Source organism: Mus caroli, chromosome 1 (assembly GCF_900094665.2).
Source record: "Mus caroli chromosome 1, CAROLI_EIJ_v1.1, whole genome shotgun sequence".
Classification (NCBI taxonomy): Eukaryota; Metazoa; Chordata; class Mammalia; order Rodentia; family Muridae; genus Mus; species Mus caroli.
This window is the reverse complement of record NC_034570.1, coordinates 19,656,546-19,678,317: the sequence shown is the minus strand read 5'-3', so window position 1 is coordinate 19,678,317 and position 21,772 is coordinate 19,656,546. Positions and strand designations below refer to the sequence as shown.

The 21,772-nt window shown below is 41.1% G+C and overlaps 1 protein-coding gene across 2 annotated transcripts in view; it reads right to left on the bottom strand.

The window, feature by feature from the left end:
• Window positions 1-21,772, bottom strand: part of Col9a1 (collagen type IX alpha 1 chain) — a 75,992-nt gene that overhangs the window by 46,276 nt on the left and 7,944 nt on the right. The window contains exons 6-15 of one of the 2 annotated variants that reach the window (XM_021157330.1): window positions 12,975-13,058; window positions 12,198-12,218; window positions 10,766-10,840; window positions 10,395-10,430; window positions 10,224-10,286; window positions 5,515-5,568; window positions 5,237-5,272; window positions 2,951-2,974; window positions 2,522-2,575; window positions 172-225 (exon numbers count right to left, since the gene is read on the bottom strand). In XM_021157330.1, the coding sequence (XP_021012989.1) occupies window positions 172-225; window positions 2,522-2,575; window positions 2,951-2,974; window positions 5,237-5,272; window positions 5,515-5,568; window positions 10,224-10,286; window positions 10,395-10,430; window positions 10,766-10,840; window positions 12,198-12,218; window positions 12,975-13,058 (501 nt within the window). Of the gene's footprint in view, window positions 1-171; window positions 226-2,521; window positions 2,576-2,950; window positions 2,975-5,236; window positions 5,273-5,514; window positions 5,569-10,223; window positions 10,287-10,394; window positions 10,431-10,765; window positions 10,841-12,197; window positions 12,219-12,277; window positions 12,533-12,974; window positions 13,059-21,772 lie in introns of those variants that run through there. The other variant, XM_021157337.1, reaches the window with a different exon arrangement.

The window sequence follows — 21,772 nt, the reverse complement described above, 5'->3', positions numbered from 1 at the left end:
AGAAAGAAAGAAAGAAAGAAAGAAGCAATGAAACAAAGAAATGAAAAGAGCTGTAGCCATTTTGGAACTGGAAAGCAATGATTTCATTAATAGATACTTCCACATTTGTGTCTGTGGTTCTTCAGCCCCCATTCTCGGGTGCAAACAAAATTTAAACTGAAAATTACTTACACTGGGTCCTGGGGGGCCAGGAGGGCCAGGTGGTCCTCTTTTCCCAGGGTCGCCCTAGGTCATTTCAAAATAGAGACACAGTAGTTACACAAGGTTCAGAACACAGAACATAAAACCAAAGAGTCATGAGAAAATGGCATGACTCAAAAGTCTGGCAGAACTCGGACAGTCATCGATGGACCACCAAGCCCAAACGAAGGAATTCTGGCCTCAACAAGGTTAAAAAAAAAAAAAAAACCGAAAAAGACACAGGGGAAACATAAACCAACTATCCATAGGATAATGACTCTACCCACTTAAAACACAAATCAGAATGCCCATGAATTGTTCTAGCTGGTCTACAGGTAAACCAGAGTAGCCAGTGTTACTAGTGTTGTTCAGACAACTGAAGCAAAAGAGAGCTTGTGTTCAGCCTAAGGCTGAGCATGGAGGCTCTTTCTTCTGCAGTCCACCTACCCTGATCGGTCACTAAATGCATGCAATGGATGGTAAAACAAAGATAGCTTAGTTCAAATAAGCCACACAGATGAAGGTGGGTTCAAGTTACTCTGGCTTTACTGTCGGCACCTTTTCCTTCCTAATATTTTACATAAAAAGTCAGGAGCATCATTATTATATATATATAATTATATATATATATATGATCATTTCTATTCATCCATTCAAAACATATATGTAGGTAACTTTGCAACAGAAAACATAAATAAAGAAGAAAGATACCTGGAATCTCCACCTCACACTAATTAGAATGGCTAAGATAAAAAATTCAGGTGACAGCAGAGCTGGCGAGGATGTGGAGAAAGAGGAACACTCCTCCATTGCTGGTGGGATTACAAGCTGGTACAAACACTCTGGAAATCAGTTCGACAGTTCCACAGAAAATTGAACATAGTTCTACTGGAAGATCTAGCAATACCTCTCCTAGGCATATACCCAGAAGATGTTCCAACTTGTAATAAGGGTACATGCTCCACTCTGTTCATAGCAGCCTTATTTATAATAGCCAGAAGCTGGAAAGAACCCAGATGTTCCTCAACAGAGGAATGGATACAGAAAATGTGGTACATTTACACAATGGAGTACTACTCAGATATTAAAAACAATGAATTTATGAAATTGTTAGGCAAATGGATGGATCTGGAGGATATCATCCTGAGTGAGGTAACCCAATCACAAAAGAACACACATGGTATTCACTCACTGATAAGTGGATATTAGCCCAGAAGCTCAGAATACCCAAGATACAATTTGAAAAACACATGAAACTCAAGAAGAAGGAAGACTAAAGTGTGGATACTTAGTTCCTTCTTAGAATGGGGAACAAAATCCCCATGGAAGGAGTTACAGAGACAAAGTTTGGAGCTGAGACAGAAGGATAGACCATCCAAAGACTGCCCCATCAGGGGATCCATCCCATATACAACCACCAAACCCAGAAATTATTGCATATGCCAGAAAGATTTTGCTGACAGGACCCTGATATAGCTGTCTCTTGTGAGGCTATGCCAGTGCCTGGAAAATACAGAAGTGGATGCTCACAGTCATCCATTGGATGGAACACAGGACCCCTAATGAAGGAGCTAGAGAAAGTACCCAAGGAGCTAAAGGGGTCTGCAACCCTATAGGAGGAACAACAATATGAACTAACGAGTACCCCCAGAGCTCGTGTCTCTAGCTGCATATGTAGCAGAAGATGGCCTAGTTAGCCATCAATGGGAGGAGAGGCCCTTGGTCTTGTGAAGATTATATGCCCCAGTACAGAGGAATGCCAGGGCCAGGAAGTGGGAGTGGGTGGGTTGGGGATCAGGGTATAGGGGGATTTGGGGATAGCATTTGAAATGTAAATGAAGAAAATATCTAATAAAAATAAACAGGAAAAAAAAAGATACCTGGAATCTGACCCCTTTCCTCAAATAATTTCATACTTTATCATAATATCAGTGCTTCAACATATTTAAATATTTACAGAATATCACATGAAACACCTTTTATCAACAATTATCTCAATCAAGTTCACTTTCTTCCTGTTTAATTATAATTAAATTCTGATTATAATTTAATGCATCTACTTTAAATATGCATAGTGATAACAGAGCACCATTGTTTAATTTCATTTAAATATTTTAACACAAAAGCCACTGGATTCCAATCCTAGATGAGAGCGTAACAATGGATGACACCCCCTAATTTGAAACTCAATCTGAAAATTATGAAGCAATGCTTAACTGAAATAAAATACATCTACTCTCTGGAGTTTCAGGAGGTGGAGGACAGTGGGGTGATCTGCCTTCACCAATAGCACCTTCTGTCAAGTTAGCAAATGTCAGTCAAAGTGTATCAGGCTACTCACAATAGGGCCTACTCGGCCAAGTTCTCCAGGAAGTCCTGTGGTCCCAGGAGGACCCTGAAATCAACAAATCAAAGTGGACAAAGTGATTTATGCATACTTTTACAGTCTATCACAAATTCAATCAAAGATGATAAATAACAGACTTAGAATTATCTATCTTTGCTAGTGTTGGCTTGCAGTGAGAGCATAATTCGTTTAACAAAACTTTAATGATTTAACAAGAAACAGAAATTTCCTAAATTGGTAATTTTCCTATTTGGTATCCCTATTTGGCAGAATAGGGGTCTTGGCATTAGGAGCTACGTAACATTATATAGACAAGTCTATAAGCCCCACTGGTTACAGTAATAGATACAGGGTCGGGGTCAGACTTTTAGAAATAGAATATTTTCTAGAATTTGTAAAAATAAACAATGAAACAATACTTACAGGGGGTCCTGGAATACCACGGCCCTAAAATATCAAAATAAAAATGGTTATGGATTGTGACTTAAATGCCATAGAAGCGTCGTCAGAGACATGGCTCAGTTCACAGGAGCTGACACACTCCGGCTGTGTAAGTAGACACTGATGCTCACGGAAAGAAAACCCTGGTCAGAGGCAGCAATGCCACTCTGCCCCAGATGAAGCCAGAAGCTTGTCTCTGGTCCTGAAACCTTCCCTTGATTCTGTGCTGCCTAGTACTGGTCTGCTAAGGATTTTAAACAGAAACTCAAAGTAAAGAACCCATGGGTGCTCACCCTCCCACACAGATGTGAAGAAGCCGTTTACGCTCGGCCTCATTCAGCGATGCATTACAACCAGATAAGTAAAAGATTTTCTTCATCTGTATAAGAAATCTGCAGTAAAGACAACACAGCTTTCCAGGTTGTAATAGATAATATTTAGATATTCCCCAAACTAGTCACAGCCACATAGAGCAAAGAGGTAATATTTTTTAGAGCTATATCCCCCTTTGGACTAGAGAGATGGCTCCTTGGTTAGAAGTGCTGAGTGCCCTCAGAGAGGACATGAGTTCTGTTCCCAGCACTGACATCAAGTGGCTTATACCATCTGTAATGGAAATTCCAGGAAAGTCAAGGCTCTGGTTTCTAAGGCATTTGCATGTACATAATACACGTGAACTCATGCAGACTCAAGCATACATAAATAAAAAGTAAATTGTTAAAATAAATTTACTTTCTCTTTTAACAGGTATGCTTATCTTTCTATGTACTAAGTATAACAGATATTTAAATTAACTTGGTATCATTCCTGAAATAACTTCTGATGGGATCATTATGGAATATGCTATTTGGCTTTAAAGCTCCTCATTTTACCTCTCTTTCCTCTGTCCTTTGGATCCCATGGTCAAAGCAGAACATACACAATTATGGGTTGAAGCCACATCTTGCTTATCCATCCCATCTTAGTCCCAACACAGAGAGTAGTAGATAACAAACTCCAACAAGCAAGAAAACATATATAGCAAATGAAGTCAGTCTCTGAAAGTGTTTTAGTTAGGGTGTCTATTACTGAGACAAAACACCAAAACCAAAAAATCAAGTTAGGGAGGGAAGGGTTTATTCAGCTTACAATTCCACATTGCTGTTCATCAGCAAAGGATGTCAGGACAGGAACTCAAACAAGGACCACCAGCCCAGGGATGGCACCACCCACCATGAGCTGGGCTTTCTTCATTGATCACTAATTAAAAAAATGCCTTACAGCTGGATCTCGTGGAGGCATTTCCTCAACTGAGGCTCCTTCCTCTCTGATGACTCTAGCTTGTGTCAAGTTGACACACAAAACCAACCAGTACAGAAAGACAAGCATCAGGGTTTTTTGTTTTGTTTTTAAGTTATGAATCCTAGATTTTATATAGATCCATGCAATCATGTTTGTATACATGATCTAAAAGCAGAAGTGTAACTGTCTAAGGAGCCAATAGAAAGGGAAGAGTGGGTGATAGGAAGCAAACAGCAGGTGGAGAGGAGAGAGGATACAGGCTGATGACCAGCAAAGAGGGCCAAGAGCAAGCAAGAAAGGAGAAGCAAGCCTAGAAAGCACACACACACACACACACACACACACACACACACGCACACGCACACGCACATGCACACGCACATGCACACGCACATGCACACGCGTGCACACACACAACGCTGCACTTCCCTGTTGAGCAATGCATGGCCGAGGTGAGTCGTGACATAGCTCATTGGTTGAGGTTTTATCAGATCCACATCTGTGAGTGGCATGGTGCATGACTAAGGTTTAAATTATTAGACCATACTTGGATCATTACATTATTGCTCAAGGTATGTTTTCTGGCATTGAAACAGAACCAGCAGCTGCAGATAGGCAATGTGGCTCACATCTGTAACCCCAACCCTCAGGAGGCTGGGACAGAAGGAGAATTGTGAGACTGAAGCTATCCTGGACTATATGGTAAACTCCAGGTCAGTCTGGGCTGGAGGATATGATTCTGTCAGTCTCAAAATTAAATTACATTAAAAAATCTCACGTGATATGGATGTGTATTTTATTCCATACATTTAAGCTTTTTTACTCAGAATAGGTACGCTTAAATATACCTACTATATATATTTATATGCCAGGTGAGTCACATGCCCTCTGCCATGTAGAAAACAGCATTACATTTTTCTTCAGAATGGCAGAATTTACCTAAAGATGGACTTTCAGTTTTGTTGCTTTACTGCTTAAAATACTTACTGGAAATCCACGAGACCCAGGTACACCAGGTTCTCCCTAAAAATAAAGAAATAAATAAAAATAGCTTCACTGTAGTATTTGTAGCATATGTAGTTTTGTAGCACAAATATGGATATATGCAAGTTGAATAGATATCAAAATCATTAGTACAGTCCACCACTCAGTGTTTCAGTTGATTTCAAAAATTAAGCACCTTTCTTTGGGGACTTTTTTGTTGGCATTTGAGAACACTATAAAAGTAAGAACACTATAAAAGTAAGACCAGGTGGCTAACTTACTTTTTGTCCCCTTGGTCCAACAGAGCCAGGGGATCCATCAGGTCCTGTTAATCCCTAGTGAAGCAAGAAAATAGTGTCAGCGCTACTGTAACAACCCTAGAAAAATCACTGGACAGGAAGTTTTTATTTTACCAGTTATGTGTAGGTTGATTACCCATGAATAATGCAAGTATTTATTAAGTAATACTTTCCAATAGATCCTTCTTTTAAAACATTTACCATGGGCTCTGCTTTTGACTTCTCTTCTGTTGAATATGTGACAATTGGTAGCTGCATTGCCACAGATTCAATAATTTAGTGGGATTTTTTTTAATCTCTGCTTTGAGAAAATACAATTGTAACAGTTATAGTATTCTCCACTCCAGCCTCATGGACATTGACTCTACCCATTTGCCAGATTTATGTTTCTACTTCACTTTGCCTACAAAATACAAATATTATGTGTCTTTCTAGATATGGGGCAAGAATGTCTTGAAAGCTAATGCAATGTTTTCTTAATATGAAATAAATACAAACAATTTAAAACCCCAACCATTTCTTAGCAATGCAACAACTAAGTGAAGAATATTAACTTTTATGTTAAAATAAAAACAACTTGAAAGCATTTTTCTCAGTAAAACCATGTAACAATGTGTACTACCTGCTCTGCATAGTTTAAGCCTAGTATATATGTCTAGCCATCATATCTCATGCTAACACGTATTAAATGTATTTCCTATCCATTTTATTGTTTTTAGTAATATTTTATTTCATCATCTCCTTTAATAAAAAGCAGATCTGGGGCCATGATAGCAAACCACATCTGGCTATTAACCAAATCTGGCTAGTAGCCATAGCATGACCCTTCTTGGCCTCTTCAGACTTCTTCACTGCCTGGCCATTTTCATGAGCTTTGACCTTACAGAATATTGTCTTAACCAACTGCTCCTGTTGTGAAACATCTCTGAGGGGTGCAAATCTTGTCCATTCCAAGAATGAAAAGCATTTAACATCATGACTATATAATGTCACATAGTTTAACAACAACCCCTATATATAATTCCACTTCTTCTCCCTGTCTTATTTGGGTCCTGTAAGAATAAAATACTGTTTACAGAGCTTTCTAAGCATCCTGAAGCAAACAGCACCTGCAATAATCCCTCTATTGATTATTATCCATAATAGTAACATAGTTGTCCTTTGGGTACAAGGTTATAGTCAGGCTCAGGTGTCTCTATTCTGTATGACCACAAAAGAAAAGAAGATTCAACTTTGATAGGTGCAGGGAGGAGGGGCTGGAGATAGGTGAACACACACAGCATGCACAATTTTCAAAATCCAATTTGCAATAAAACTCTCTAAATCTAATTTCAAAGATATTACAGAGAAGAAATCTCTCCAATGGCAGGGAGAATTGCTTTCATAGGAATGCTTATGCAGACGGAGCTCCAGATAGAATAATATTGGAACGTCATTGTGAGCCTTCACACCACCATTTGTCAGGGGAATACCTGTCCTTGCCACTCTGTTTCCTGTTTCCTGCCAGCATCTCAGCAGCTCAGCTGAGGACAGGCATACCACTTGAAGCATAGCAGTAATACAAATCTACCAAAAATCCATGGCACATGGGAAACATGGTCCCTGTCTTGGATTCTGACAAACAACTCCTCCAACAGTCGTTTTATTAAATATCACCAAGAAGATAAGTTTCACAGTGAAACAAAGAGCAGAAGACAAAGAGATTAGAGAGAGATCCAGGTCTCTGAGTTCACTGTCAAAACAGCTCTTCCAAGGCTTTCCTACGTGTTGTATTCCCCAGGCTCTGGGCAGAGTGGATGGTACATTCTGAGAGGGTTACTGCTCACTGTTCTCAAAATGTCTTTTCTCAACCCCAGTGAAAGGCTTTAACATGAACTCAGTGAGAGGGGAGTAAGGACACTCCCTGGCTGCAGAAGTCACAAGTGGCTCTGAGTCAAAGGATGCATTACAGTACTTACACACAATCATTGGATGTCAATTGTAAGCGATTTTCAACACTTAGTGTATTATGTATCATTCTTCCTAGTTGGTAACATGAGGACCAAAACATCCATTATCACTCTTTTCCTCTATTCTTCCCAAACACTCGTCACTTAAGAAGATGAGACCCAGCACGTTCGGGTAGACTAAGAACCTCTCTGTGTCTCCTGGAGGGTAGATAGACCTGAGTTGCCTAAAGTGAATTCAATAGATACAAAAGTCTCTGCAGTCCCAGCAGCTACATAACTCTGGATCTCTGAGGAAATTACTTGTCCTTATAATTTTTTCATTTTCATTTTTATGGGAGAATAACATTAGAACGATCTACTTTCTAGGTTATGGTAAAGCCAAAGGGAGTAATATCTGAGACAGGGCCTGAGGGAAATACTCCAAGCATATGAAAAGGCCACAGCTAAGTTCTCTCACATCTAAGGAATGCTAAAACACTCTTTTCCCACCTCTCTTTCCCTCTGTCTTTTGCTTCCTTCTTCCATCCTGGGTTTCTTCTTATGGACAATTTCAGGGTCAAAGGTGGCAATCTAAGATGCATGTACAGCTTCTGACATAGCGAATGTCTCTTTTGCACCATGGGGCTGTCAACTGTGCTTTCCTGTTCTACTACAAAATTCAGAGGGCATTCATGTGTTGATCCAAATGGGAACATAACTTTAAGAAAGGGGAGGAAAGGGCTGCTTATGATTTGAAATTTAAAAAACAAAAAAGAAACAAACAAACACCAATGGTTAGGCAAGTTACAAAAGAACCATTGGACTGAGGAGCTAGTTGGCCCCTGTGTATGTGCCTCTAATTCTAACACCTGAGGTGGGGTTTTGAGACCCAGGCACCCCTGGGCTCCATAGCAAGATCTTATATACATAACCAAACAAACAGACTGAGGGACAGTGGAGTCCAGCATTGTCTGAAATTAAGTTAAAGTTCAACAGGAAGACAAGATTTTAGATGAATGGTTTATGTTCCAATTACACGTTTAAAAACTGAATCAGAAATGTTCTCTTCCTCCAAAACAAAAGGCTGCCTGAAGTTCCAAGAAAAGTAGAAAGGCGACTCACAGTACATTAGGAACTTAACCAGTGGCCTTTATTTATCAGACATTCTTCCTATACGCTGACAATTTCAAGTAATTCAATCTCCAAAGCCTCAGTAGCCAAGAAATTACATAATTTCATGTGTAGTATTCAAACATGCGTTGATATGTACACATTAATCTACAGGTGCTTATGTGCTGCCATTAAAAAATCCACACAAAAAAAATGAAATAGAAACTTAAACTAGAAGCTTAAGTTTTTGTAAGCAAAGTCTGTCCCCTGAAACACTAGATAACACAGAAACATACACCCTTGCCAACTTAGTCGCAGCAGAAGGCATGTCTGAGTGTAACCTCCCCCAGCCTGAAACCTGCTTGCTCAAGGGTGGAGCTTGCCGCTCAATCGTTCTGCCACGCCCACTGCTGGAGCTTGCCGCTTTGCTGTTCCGAAGCCATCACATGGTCACCCTGAGTAACAGCTAAAATGCAGCTGGCTTGTTCTCTCAGAATGATGGAGCTTTTTAAAAAACTTGCAAAAAATCTTGGAAATAACAGGTGTATGTTTTGGGGTGCTTTCTTTCTTTAGAAAAGCCTCTAGGTTTTGCAAAACAAAAGATGGTTGGGAGGGTGACTTTAAGGAACCCTGGAAAACAAATGCCATCTCTTTGCAAGCCAGAGACAAAACTCAGGTTCTGAGGAAGGACCAAACCAACAAGGAGCAGTGTGCACAGAGAGAGGAGAAGCTGAGAAAGCCAAACTCACTTCACTCTGGAGAAATATTATTTACCATATAGCTGGGCATCTGAATGTCTTCCCAAACTGGCTTTTAAGTTCCCGTTTCCCAAGCTGATTTTTAATGTCTTGTTTGTCTGTACTAAGCATTGACTGCCCCTACAGTATCCAAACAAACTCTGACACTCACTTTGAGCAAACTTTCATTTTTTAAAGAAATATTCCTGGGAGTTGAAATGTTTTCTGTTCTTTCCTACACTCACCCTGTTTTCTAGTGTTATTGTTTTTTAATGTTTACATTATTTTCTTATTTTGAATGTATTAGATATTTTGTCTATATGTGTACCCATGCACCATGTTCATTCTGTTCCCAGAGCTCAAAAGAGAGCTTTAGGTCTCCTGGGATGGCTGTGAGCTGCCCTGTTGGTGCTGGGGATTGAACTCCCATGCTCAGGAAGAGCAGTGCTCTTCTCTCACTCCAACTCTCCTTTTGTAATTAATCCAGGGAGGAAGATGAAGCTCACCATTCACCCACCAGCACCCATGTGCCACCACCTTCTTCCCTTTGCAGGCAGAGAAGGTGACAGTTTATAGGCTGAATGGAGAGTGACTATTAGAGACTGAAACCCCTGAGGTCAACCTTCACAGGACACTTTTCAGGGTAACAGTGTTTCTCTCCCTCTCTCCTCTCCCTTCTCCCCCTCTGTCCTCTGCCCTCTCCCCTCTGTCCTCTCCTCACCACCTCCCTCCCTCCATCTCTCCTCTTCCTACCACCACTCTCTGTCTCTCTGTCTCTGTTTCTCTCTGTCTCTGTCTCTCTCTCACACACACACACACATTATACCTACACACACACACACACACACATATATACATACATACATACATATACACACACACACACACACATACACATATACATATACATACTCACATCAGCTCCTGGTGTGCCTGGCTTGCCTGGTGCTCCTGGCTTGCCTGGGTCTCCAGGAGGACCCTGAGCAATGGAGAGAAAATGAAGCAAAGTTGAGACTCTTCAAAGACACATGTCTACAAAACACATTTTTAAAAAGGAAGTTCAGCACCATCATGCCAATCAACTTACCGGAGGTCCTGGGGGACCCTTTGGACCTCGGTCACCCTGGAGACATAGAGACAGGGATATAAGTCATGCATAAGAGTAGCTGGGGTCCCATGAAGTGTCTCGGGTATGTACACCACAAAGATGTTGGCAGAAGCCAGGGTGGGGGTCTAAAGATAGAAGTTGCTGCCCCAAGGATCCACAGGTACAGAACTAGTCTCTTCTCTTAACAATTCCCAGGCTACAGTATCAAATTTAGAACTTTCACTACCATTTGATCTTAGTTCTATGGGAGTGACAGGGAGGGGCTGTCTGGCCCTTTCTAACAACTCATCCAAAGCTGAAGAAGTAATGGGAAAGGGCTGGGTTAGAGAACAAGGGACATAGAAACTTACATCAATGCCATCTATGCCCGGAACTCCAGGAGGCCCGGGAGGCCCTGGAGGCCCCTGCTCACCAGGAGGACCTCTCTGCCAAAAACAACACACAGAGGTTAGTGGAGAGGAATGTGTACGCAAAGGAACTACACAGAGCCCTTATTCCCTAAAACACACATACACACACACACACCAGCAAGGATGCCTCTCTATGGTGGATACAGTTTTGAATGAAAATATTGTGTTTCTATATTCTACTAGGTAAACTGTCCAAGGTAGAGTAGAAGTGATGTCTTTAAATGGAAGGGGAGTTCACTGGGCCTCGCCTTCTTGGAATACATAAAAAGAAGTGGATATCTAATGTCCACTTTCAGCCAAAGGGAGTTAAGAAATAGGTAGCAAGGTCATTTGAAACCTCTGCTCCTGATCAGTCATTTGCCTCAAGTCTGAAGCCGCTCCAGGACAAGCAGCTCTTTACCACTGCAAGCCTTTCTCTGTCCAGTAGACTGGGAGCAGGACTGGGGGGAAGGAGGGGGCTGGTAGGTTTGGGAGGTATGGGGCAGAAGGGCCTTGAATTCAGGAGCCTGACCTCATTTCACTTTCACCAGCAGTGATACTCCCTGACAAGGGGTCTTTGCACCTTGCTTCAAAAGCTACACAAATTGCAAACAGACCCTTAGCTTGTGAGCCCTTGCAGACAGCTGTTTTGACAGGTCTACAGGGAATACTGGCGCCTGAAACAGTATAAATGTGTTGCTTTAGGGAACACTTTTTTTTCTTCCCCCTCTGCTTCTAGAGGGAGGAGAAGGGGGAAAGGGAGAGAGGGCGAGGGAAAGGCTGCTTTAATCAGGAAAGACTTTGTTTTCCTGAACTCCAAGGACCAGACAGGTTACAATGGGGTCTCTGTAAGTGAAACCTCAAACCTCCCCTGGCCTCCCTGCCTGGCTTCACTCTCCCTCGCCAGGAGCCAAGGGAAGAGGCAGGGCGGGCAGTCTAGGGAGAAGTTGCTGGAGTTCTGTTGGGATTCAAGGCTGCCAGGCTTCAGTCCTAAATCGCTTGCAGGATCTCGAGGTTTAGCGGTTTTTCTACAGCTGCAGGAGCTGGGGAAAGAACTCCTGATTTTTTGAGCACGACCCAGGTTGAGAGAAGAGGTAACAACAAGAACAAACAGCAAAAATGTAAGCACTGGTCTTGAATCATGAGCTACCCCCCCAGTACTGTGCCTTTAATGTTAGAGTCTAAGTGGGGAAATGGCCCATATTTCGCCACATCCACGACTCATCAGAGGCGCCCAGTCAGACCCTATTTGCTGGAGGTGCTTCAGGCTGCAGGGCCCCGAGAGCCCTGAGGGTACTCTGACTTCTCACACCCAGAACAGCTTCACCACCACCTACTTTTCCTGTCACATGCTTGGGAAATGGAGTGTTTTTCGGGTTTTCTCCCAGCTTACCTCATCGGTGGTCTGGCTGGTCTACGGACAGAAAAAGATGGAAAGAAATAAGGTACCGGGCAAACTCACACACAACTTACTTGAGCAGCACACAAGCGGAGCCCAGACAGCATCAGTGACAACCCAAGCACTCCTCGTCCCCAGGCAGCCCAGGCCATTCCTGTTGCTCTCTGCCAATCCTCTGGGCTGGCTCTGCAGCCTGATGCCCTCTAGACTTCTATACCCCACCAAGTGCATAAAGTAGCACACGGACTTCCGAATTCACCCAGGGTGCTGGTTGCAAAGGTGCCTGGCCAAGGGGACCTGGGTTTCTTCTCTTTATGAATCGCCCTGAAGAGGGTCCTGGGGATTGGAGGAGAGCTAACAGGCCTGGGAGGAGGGATAAAATGACAACAGTCCCAGTTAACCCTTTCCTGGCAGCTGCACCAAGGCCTAAATGCACAGTTCTTCCTCCAGCCCACTCTTCTTAGTCTAGCCTCTGGCTGTCCCCAGAGTCTGCCAAAGGTCTGTGCCCTACAGGGGAGGAGACACTACCCCCTTACCCCCCAGTATTCCTGCAGAGATACTTCTGAATGGTGATGGTAAGCCACCAACAGGAGTACCAGATACAGGTCTGCCGGTGAAGGGTCCTACAGCCAAGTTGCAAGAAGGACCTGTGTCTCTTTAATTCCCAGCTAGTCAGTACAGCAAAGCACTACTCCAGGGAAAGAGAAAGACACTGAGACACTGGTAATGACTAGACAGTGACATGGGGAGAAAGTTGGTTCGAGGACTCACTGTGATTCTGACTGGCAGCTCATGACAGGTTTCTCTCCTGGGTCTCAGGGGGTCACAGTGAATCAGCATCCACTGGAGTTCAAACTGGGGAAAAGCAAGAGAGCAGGTTATGTGCAACGGAGTGTTGTTGTTGTTGTTGTTGTTGTTGTTGTTTGATGTGGTCTATAATCCTAAACAGAACAGGAGTCCTTTGAACTTAGCTCAGTGAAACACAGCCTTGACTTTTCCCTGAGCAGTTTCTAATGGAGATGGCTGGAAGCCTTCCCAAATTCCTCAGCATTGGCAGGTGATGGCTTCCCTACGATTCACCCGGAGTAGCCCTAACCAAGGAACAGACCACTGGCTCTGACCTCTTCCTATTTCTGTTCTCACCACAACCTCCAGAAATAGACGCTAGTAAAATGTAGTGTCCAAAGCACACGCCAGGAAGTGTCAGAGCAACCCCTGGGAAGCAGGGCTACTCCAGCCTCCATCCAGGTCTATTTCCACGGGAAATACTGATGCTAAACCTTCACCTGGGAGATTAGAGGCAGACACAGCAAGAGGTCACTGCAGAGATAACAAATGCAAGAAAGAAAATTTAGTCCTGAGGGAAACATCCTTCCTGGAGAATCTAGGACTGCATGGTGGTGGGAGGGCTGCTCAAGTTATTTAAATATTGGATACTACTGTTCATTATTTGAAGAGAGATAAACTTCTAAAGACTTAAAATCTCGTGCAAATAACCTCTAATACTCTCAGTAGGGTGCTAGGGGAGGAAAATTAAAGCAAGGAGGAAACAAAGGAAGCCAAGAGTTGCCAGGTTTAAATCCGAAGAAACCCTTGAATGGTAAGGCGAAGAAAACCTGCAGATCCCATCGGAAGCCAAAAGTCATTGCTGGACCATCTTCTATGGAGGCAGATTCCTTGTTATGTGATGGAAAGTAGGTCCGTATTTTTTGATCAGTAAATTCTACTGGCCGAAGCAGGCGATTAGGTGGCCAGGTCTCAACTCTAAATACTGCTGCTTTCTTTCAGCCAGTGAGTTCCACACCTTCCTGCCTGACAAAAGGACCAACTCTAGAAAGATATGAGATAGACTTCTGCCAGCTCTAGAAAGATGTGAGATACGTGTTTGCCATTGCTGCAGACACCTCCAGAATTGAGAGTGGTTAGAAAGTGGAAGCTGAGACACAGCAAAGCAAAATTCTTCGTTTCCAATAAACGCAGGGAGAGTCAAGGCAAAGGTGAGTGTCTCTCTTATAAAGAGAAGGGGGAAACAAGAAGTCACATAAAATAGAAACCATGAGCTGCTATCAGGACATAGTTTAAGATGGAAAATTATCTATAGGCTGTGGAGCACTGTGCTGTGCTACTTTACAGTAGAACACAGACATCCCTAACAGATTCACCCAGCTACACAGCCTCTTAGAGTTAAATCACTTCAGCCAAACACTCCTTTTACCAGCGTTGTCTTGTTTACTGGGAAGAAAAGAACTGTTTGAGTTTTATTTTAAATTGCGGTAGAAGTTTTAAAAAGAAGATGGAAAATGGAATAGAAATAAATTTTTACTTAATGATAGTGGAATACATGTCACCTAAGGCTGGTGACCAATAAAGTGAGACAGAGAAGCCAACTCATTCCAGCAGGTCACATAGCTAGGAAGGGCGGAGGGTTTCTAAATTTTCCTAATTAACAATTTGTCTACACCACCTCCCAACACTTCTAAAAAATGCAGCACACTATTTCCATAGTGTGTCATATTTCTGAGACAGGTAACCAATCCATTTGTCAACTGAGCATCTATGTTTAAAACGGATAGAAAAGAAAAGGAGAAATTACAACCTGGTACACTCACTCCTACTGTTTTCTAGAACCTCCCAAACTGGATTAAGAAACTTTCATTAGGATTCAAAACTATCCCCATCTTGTGTGCTCACGATAGAAACACACCCAGGAACATCCCCTAAAAATCAACATCTATGTCTCTACGCAGTCACAGACTCACGTGTGCAACAAAACAGCACATGGAAAAGAGAATTATCGTTCCTTTTCCCCCAAAGAATTTAACCACATAAGAACTTAACCAGAATATATCTGAAAAGATATATTCCTTGTCTTAGTCAGGGTTTCTATTCCTGCACAAACATCATGACCAAGAAGCAGTTGGGGAGGAAAGGGTTTATTCAGCTTAGACTTCCACATTGCTGTTCATCACTGAAGGAAGTCAGGACTGGAACTCAAGCAGGTCAGGAAGCAGGAGCTGATGCAGAGCCATGGAGGGATGTTACTTTCTGGCTTGCTTCTTCTGGCTTGCTCAGCCTGCTCTCTTATAGAACCAATACTACCAGCCCAGAGATGGTCCCACCCACAAGGGACCTTTCCCCCTTGATCACTAATTGAGAAAATGCCTTACAGTTGGATCTCATGGAGGCATCTCCTCAACTGAAGCTCCTTTCTCTGTGGTAACTCCAGCTTTGTCAAGTTGACACAAAACTAGCCAGTACATTCCTCATTCCCAATCTTCAAATTAGAAGAGAACTCTACTCAATTTTATTCACTAAATCTTGTGTGAACTGGTGGTTCAAACTAGGTATTCACTATGGGTGCATGAAATTTCCATTTTGAAAAGTGATTCACCCTGATAAGCATCAATTATATGGCTGTCCAGGAAACCTAAATCCTTTGTTTAGATAGTTCATCAAAGTTACTTATTACAAATGTGAAGTACTTCATTAAGCTGTCATCTCAAAAAAAAAAAAATGTAATGCTCTCTGAATAAATTGGTGCATCTGTTTAAATATGCAGAAAATGCAATTGTGGCACCGAAAAATGGGGAAGTGAAATGTATTTCATCTGTGAATACAAGCTGGGCTGTTCAAGGGCTGCCACATAGATCAAGGGTTTCTGAACACATCTGCGTATTCCCATAAACACCACCTACACACTAATAATCATCTATACAACAATCATTTTTGGGCATGCAATGTGAATTTCAATTTGCATGCTAATTATTTTGAAGGAAGATTGGCAGAGTGCTTTTGTAAAAGTGACTTCCATTATACAGCTAAAATGCTGATTTCCACGTTTCTCATTTTCATACCTGGGATCCTTTTTGCTATTTGAATATTCACTGATAAAATATACGTGACAAATATTTTAATTTAGTCCTTCAGTCAACATGTTCAAAAAAAACCCGCAAGATAAAGCAAGCACTGCAGAAATGGTCTATGAAAGCCAGGTTGTCCCCTCTCCACAAACAGTTCACAGTCTATAAGGGGAGAAAAATGTGAGCAGAAAAACAAAACCCTCTAAAGATCTACTAAGCAGAGCATAATGCTTAATAGAACATAAAAGGACACGCCATCTTTTCTAGCTCCTTCTCTCAAGGAAAAAGAAGTGTTGTGAGTGGGAAGTCCTCAAATCTGTCCAGATTTGGCCATCTCTACAAACCTTAAGCCAACTTCATTTCTGAAGCCAGGTTAAGGCTCAGGAAATGATGTTAGTGTTTCGACCCAGATTCCAACACTCTTGTCTTTATTTTGCTGGGCCACTGAGAAAGATTAAGGATTTTAACTCATCTCCAGATGACTTAGAATTGTAGAAGTTTTGATTTTGATGAACTGAAATATTTTTACAATTTGGTAGTATTGAGCACCTACGCTAATTTTTGCTAACAAGCATGAACCTTCATTAAGTTGTCTAGTCAATGACAAATAGTTTTGGGGTTTTTTTTTTTTTTTGGTTCATTTCTTTCTCTTTTTTGTATAGTTTTTATGACCAGTAAAAAGTAAGAATACTTTTTTTGTCCAGTCAATAAAAACAACAACAACAAAATACAGAGGTCTCAGATCTTATCCTGATTTGCCACTTTTGATGAGTTGTCATCAAGAAATCTCTCCAGATGACACTTGCTGGGAACAGAACAGGAAGCTCTGCACTGCCTCAGAAACAAGAGAAAGTGGCCGACGCGGAGTTGGCACAGTGAGAACATATTGGTTTATTAAATTGGGTACTTGAAGATAAATATTAGGGGCACAAAAATATTAAAGACCACATATGTGCTTTGAAAATGCGTTTAGCAATAAACACTAAAGCACTCGAAATGGTAACAAGTTTTTCTAGCTAAAGCCATCATATAACATGAATATGTGAATGAGTCCAAATAGCAATTGATATTTTCACTCAGAGAGATGAGAGGATATAGAGGGTTCTATAGAGACGGAAGGGAACAAACACAAGAGTTAGACCTGGGCAGAGAGGGACCCACATTAGCTGGGGCAGAGTACACAGCAGAGGTTTTCTCAGTATTGACTCAGGAATTTCAAGACTTTGAGTGTGACCATCAAAGGTTTTTCTTCTGTGGGTAGATATGGAAAGAAGTGGGCATATTTAGAAGCTCCTTTCGTGAAGATTCAGTTAAACATGCATGCCTGATACTTCAGGGAGGGGGCTATTATAGGAGGCTTCAAGAAGTATTGTGTGTTGAGCTATGACAATGCATTATGCGGTATCTGCCTGAACGAAATTAAATTCCTCTCCTCCATCCACAACCTCTCCTGTTGCTGTTCTGTTTTCTACTCCTCTTTATCCAAAACTCAAAACAGTGTCTGTACTCAGTCTCCAATTGCTCCCGTCACTTTCTCTTGCATCCTTTCCAACTGAGTTTTCATTCCAACTGGCCATGGGTCTTTGATTCACTCACTGGTCTCTGAAACCAACAGTCAACCATCAGTTGACTATCCAGCCTTTGACACAACACTTGTTATATCCACATTAAAGAAGCCTTTCTTCTCAACTCATCAGGCCCAACAATCCCATTCCACTCATCAGTCATCCACTTCTCCTTTTCAAATAAATCGTCCTCATTGTGGTAGTAATCCTTGCTACCTCCCAAGTAAGCCTTCAGCATCACACTTAGGACTTGACTTCATGACTTTCATAGTACATAAACGTCCCATAGTTCAGTTCCTAGATGATCCTCCCCCTTAAACTCCAAGAGCTCACACCTAATTGCCTGGCCAGCATCTTTCCTTAGATGCCTAATGACATGCTCTCTGCAACCTCATCAGCTATTTCTCTTTTCCTCTTCTAGTCATCCTGCTTTGCAAGGGACCCTCAACTATCAGGCAATAGCAATACCTGTCCCTTGTCCTCCATGTTCTCTCTTCCTGGAATCTTCCTCTCTAAGATATCTCCAGGCTCAGTTCCTTCAGGCTGTCTCAGAAGTGTTTACTTCTGAATGAGTCCCACTTCATTTTCCCTGGTAACATTTGTGATTTCCCAGGATACTGCTAACTATTCAGCCTCTCCCAGAATGTAAACTCCATTTGGGCATTAACCATTGTGTTTCTTGGTTGTCTAAAATATGCCTGTAACTTAGAAATAGCTGTTGACTTAATGACAGAACACAAGAACTACACACTGCTTAAACCACTAAAACCATAACTTCTTACATTTCTCAAATACCAGAAATGCTTATCATGGCATCCAAACTTATTTTCCCAGCTTATTGTGCATGATATGTGATATTCACATTTGTAGGTTAACGAGACTCCATGCTACAAAGTAAAGAAGAAGACAGATAGCTCTTCCATCAACAATTCTGCCAGCACTGGCACTTTTCTCTGAATTTGATGAAAAGAAATCAGAGCAAGGCATCAGAGATACACTCCTCAAGGCATCAAATCTGTCATGTTCTACGTGGATTTATTGAGAGAGTGCACAGGTAAAGAGAAGAAGGATTTGAGTTATATATGGAGAAAGTCGCATAAACTTTCATCCTCCCTCAAACAAGACCTAACTCCCAGCATGCATCCTTAAAAGGGGAGAAAGGCTAACTTTGTTTTCTAATAGAGCTGTACCAAATAAGTCTCCTAGGTGATCAGGCTGACAACAAACATTAAAGAAGCTGTCATAAAATAACATGCTTGCATGGTAAGCTGCCAAGAAACCACGCTTTGCAGGGGGATAAATGGCATCCTAAAATACAGGCATGAGGAGAATGAGAAACTAGAAATTTATTGCCTTAAATTCGGAAGTAACAAACTTAAAAGACGTACAAAGGGAAAAAATATGAAATGCTCCGAGCCCAGTAAATAACTATAAATGATGAGAATGTGTTTGAGTTGTGGACCACATGAGCACCCATGAAAGCTTCTTGGAATTGGTTTCTTTTTCCAATTTAGAAAGGAAGAAACACAAGATAGGATAAATGGGAAAAGGCACAGACGGCCACAGTGTGAGTCTTTTAGCATTAGTGATCAATCAAATGCCTAGGCTCCATTTTTATTATGCAATTCTTATACCTACCTCTGATGGCTGATAATGCTTGCAGAAAGGACATTTTGATTTTGGTTTACTTACTAAAGAACAGCAAGTGTTGACCCTGAAATAAATATCTCATCAATAGAAAGTGTGGAAGATTAGAATTAACCCAATCATATTCAGAAAATACTAAAAAAAAAAAAAAGTGTATTAATCCAGTCATAGTCAGAAAATACTTTTTAAAAATGTGCATCCATTTCTTTTTTCAGACTATTTCATGTTTTTTTTTTTTTAACTTAAAAATTCTTAGAAAGTGACACAGGGAATCTGCTGTCTCCAAACTGAGGAGCAGGTTTCCTCTTCGTATGGCTTTCCTGCTGCTCATGATATATGCATATCAGCAGCCATTATCCTTTAAGACCTAGGTAGTGGAAGGCTTCAGTAATTCTGAACAAATTCAGTGTTTTTAGGCAAATTGATGAAAGCCCCAAGAAGAAAAGCTATGAAGTAAAAACAGGGTCTAGAGCAAAGCATGGGCCCTTGAAATTTGAACTTTGAACTTTGAAAGAATTGTACATGCCTATACACGATCCTTTTAACACTAGTGTCAACATAATGACTGAGAAAAGCTCCTTACTATATAAGAAGCACAGTGTAAAACCAGATGCTAGAATCTCGGCTACATCCCTACACAATGAAAAGGCACAAACATGTCTGCATTGTGCTGTGGGACTGGTTAATCAGAACATCTATAACCAGCTACTGCACATATAATAAAGTAATATTGAGAGTTTGTCTCTCTGGAACCAAAACAATTTAAAGGCATATTCGCTAGTACCCAGAAAGCAGAATTATATGATCTTGAAGGGGTTTTAAGGTCAATAAATCCCTTTTTCAAACAACTGACACTGAGCACATTTTCAAGGGGCTAAGAACTCCTCTCCCTCACCACTGTCCAGAAATGTCACTGGCATTGCAGAGGCTGTGTTCTCTGAAAACCACTCCAGGGTCATTGCAAAGTTCCTGCTGCACAGAATTTGAGCATTTCACAACAATGGCCACATTGGCTTTCTAACCCAGCCGCTTGAAGTGCCATGACTCATTAGACGAAGAAATATTTTTCTGGAGAGTCTACAAGCCAGAGCAGTAATGTGGCAGCTACAAATTGCTTCCTGCCTATCACAGAATATAGAAATTTCACACCAACTTTCACACTAATCATAGCTCTTCCTGTAAAAACAAGTTATTTGAACAATTCCATTACTGAGGTCCCCGATAACCACCCCCCCCCAGAAGTCCACAGGAACAATTCAAAACCACTGTATCACCCTTGCCACCATCTGTGACGTAGGTTTTGTGACTAGAATGTTAGAGTTCCATACGGCAAGAGAGATGGATTAGCATCAACAGTTTGTTTATATTGAATTTTATCCCCTTCTGTTTCCTTAAAAGAATCCTTGCCCTTTAAGGTTGTATTTTTAAATCACTGTCCAAACGTTACAAAATATTCTTAAAGAGTTGCTAGAAGGTACTCCTTGATACAATAGTGGTGTCATTATAAAATTCTTTACTTCCATATCAATGGTTTTCTACAGTGAAATAATAATTAATAGAGCTTTAAAAAATCTTTACTTCAGGCGGGAGAGATTGCTCGGCGGTTAAATGCCTGGGCTTTTGCTGAGGACGGAAGTCTGGTCCCCAACACCCACATCAAGTGTCTCACAATCATCTGTAAGTCTAGCACAAGGGAATCCAGTGTCCTCTTCTGGTCTCCAAGGACACTACCCTCATGTTCACAGAAAAAATACACAAAATTAAAAATAAAAATTGTTTTGACAATTATTTTCTTCTATCCTATCTCACAAAGCCTATTTCTAAATAAATCCATATCACACCACCTATATAATTTTTATTCTTGCTCATCAAAGACCATAATGACTTCCCAACCTTACTTCTTACCATCTTCAGTTATAATCCTTCACCCACCTCCCACAAACACTCCATTTACATGCACACATATTACTGAAATCAACTAGTCTCTAGACTGTTGAATACACCCTAATTACTCCTTTAGTCATCTTTTATACAATTTTCCCTTCTTTTGCCAATTCAAATTCTTACCTTTCAAAATTTATTGTTTCCAAAATCATGGACTGCTTGACTAACTGTATTCATGATTTATCTCTAATCTTACTTTAAAATTTATAATTAATTGTAAATACATGATATGTGCTTTGCTAGTGCAGGTTTCCTTGTAAGTTGTCTCAATGACTTATGGATGCCCCAGGTGGGTGTACATCACCTTCCAAGTTGGCCTTGACTTTAACATTGTCTGCTTAACTAAAATTCTGTGTTCCACACAGCATTCAAAACTGCCAGTAAAAGCTTTTTGAATGAGTGATGTATTTAATAAACTTTACAAAATGAGTAACTATCCATTTTATGTACTATATACATTGTATACACTATACCCATTGCATACACTATACCTATTGTAACACTATATCCATTGTATACACTATATCCATTGTATACACTATATCCATTGTAT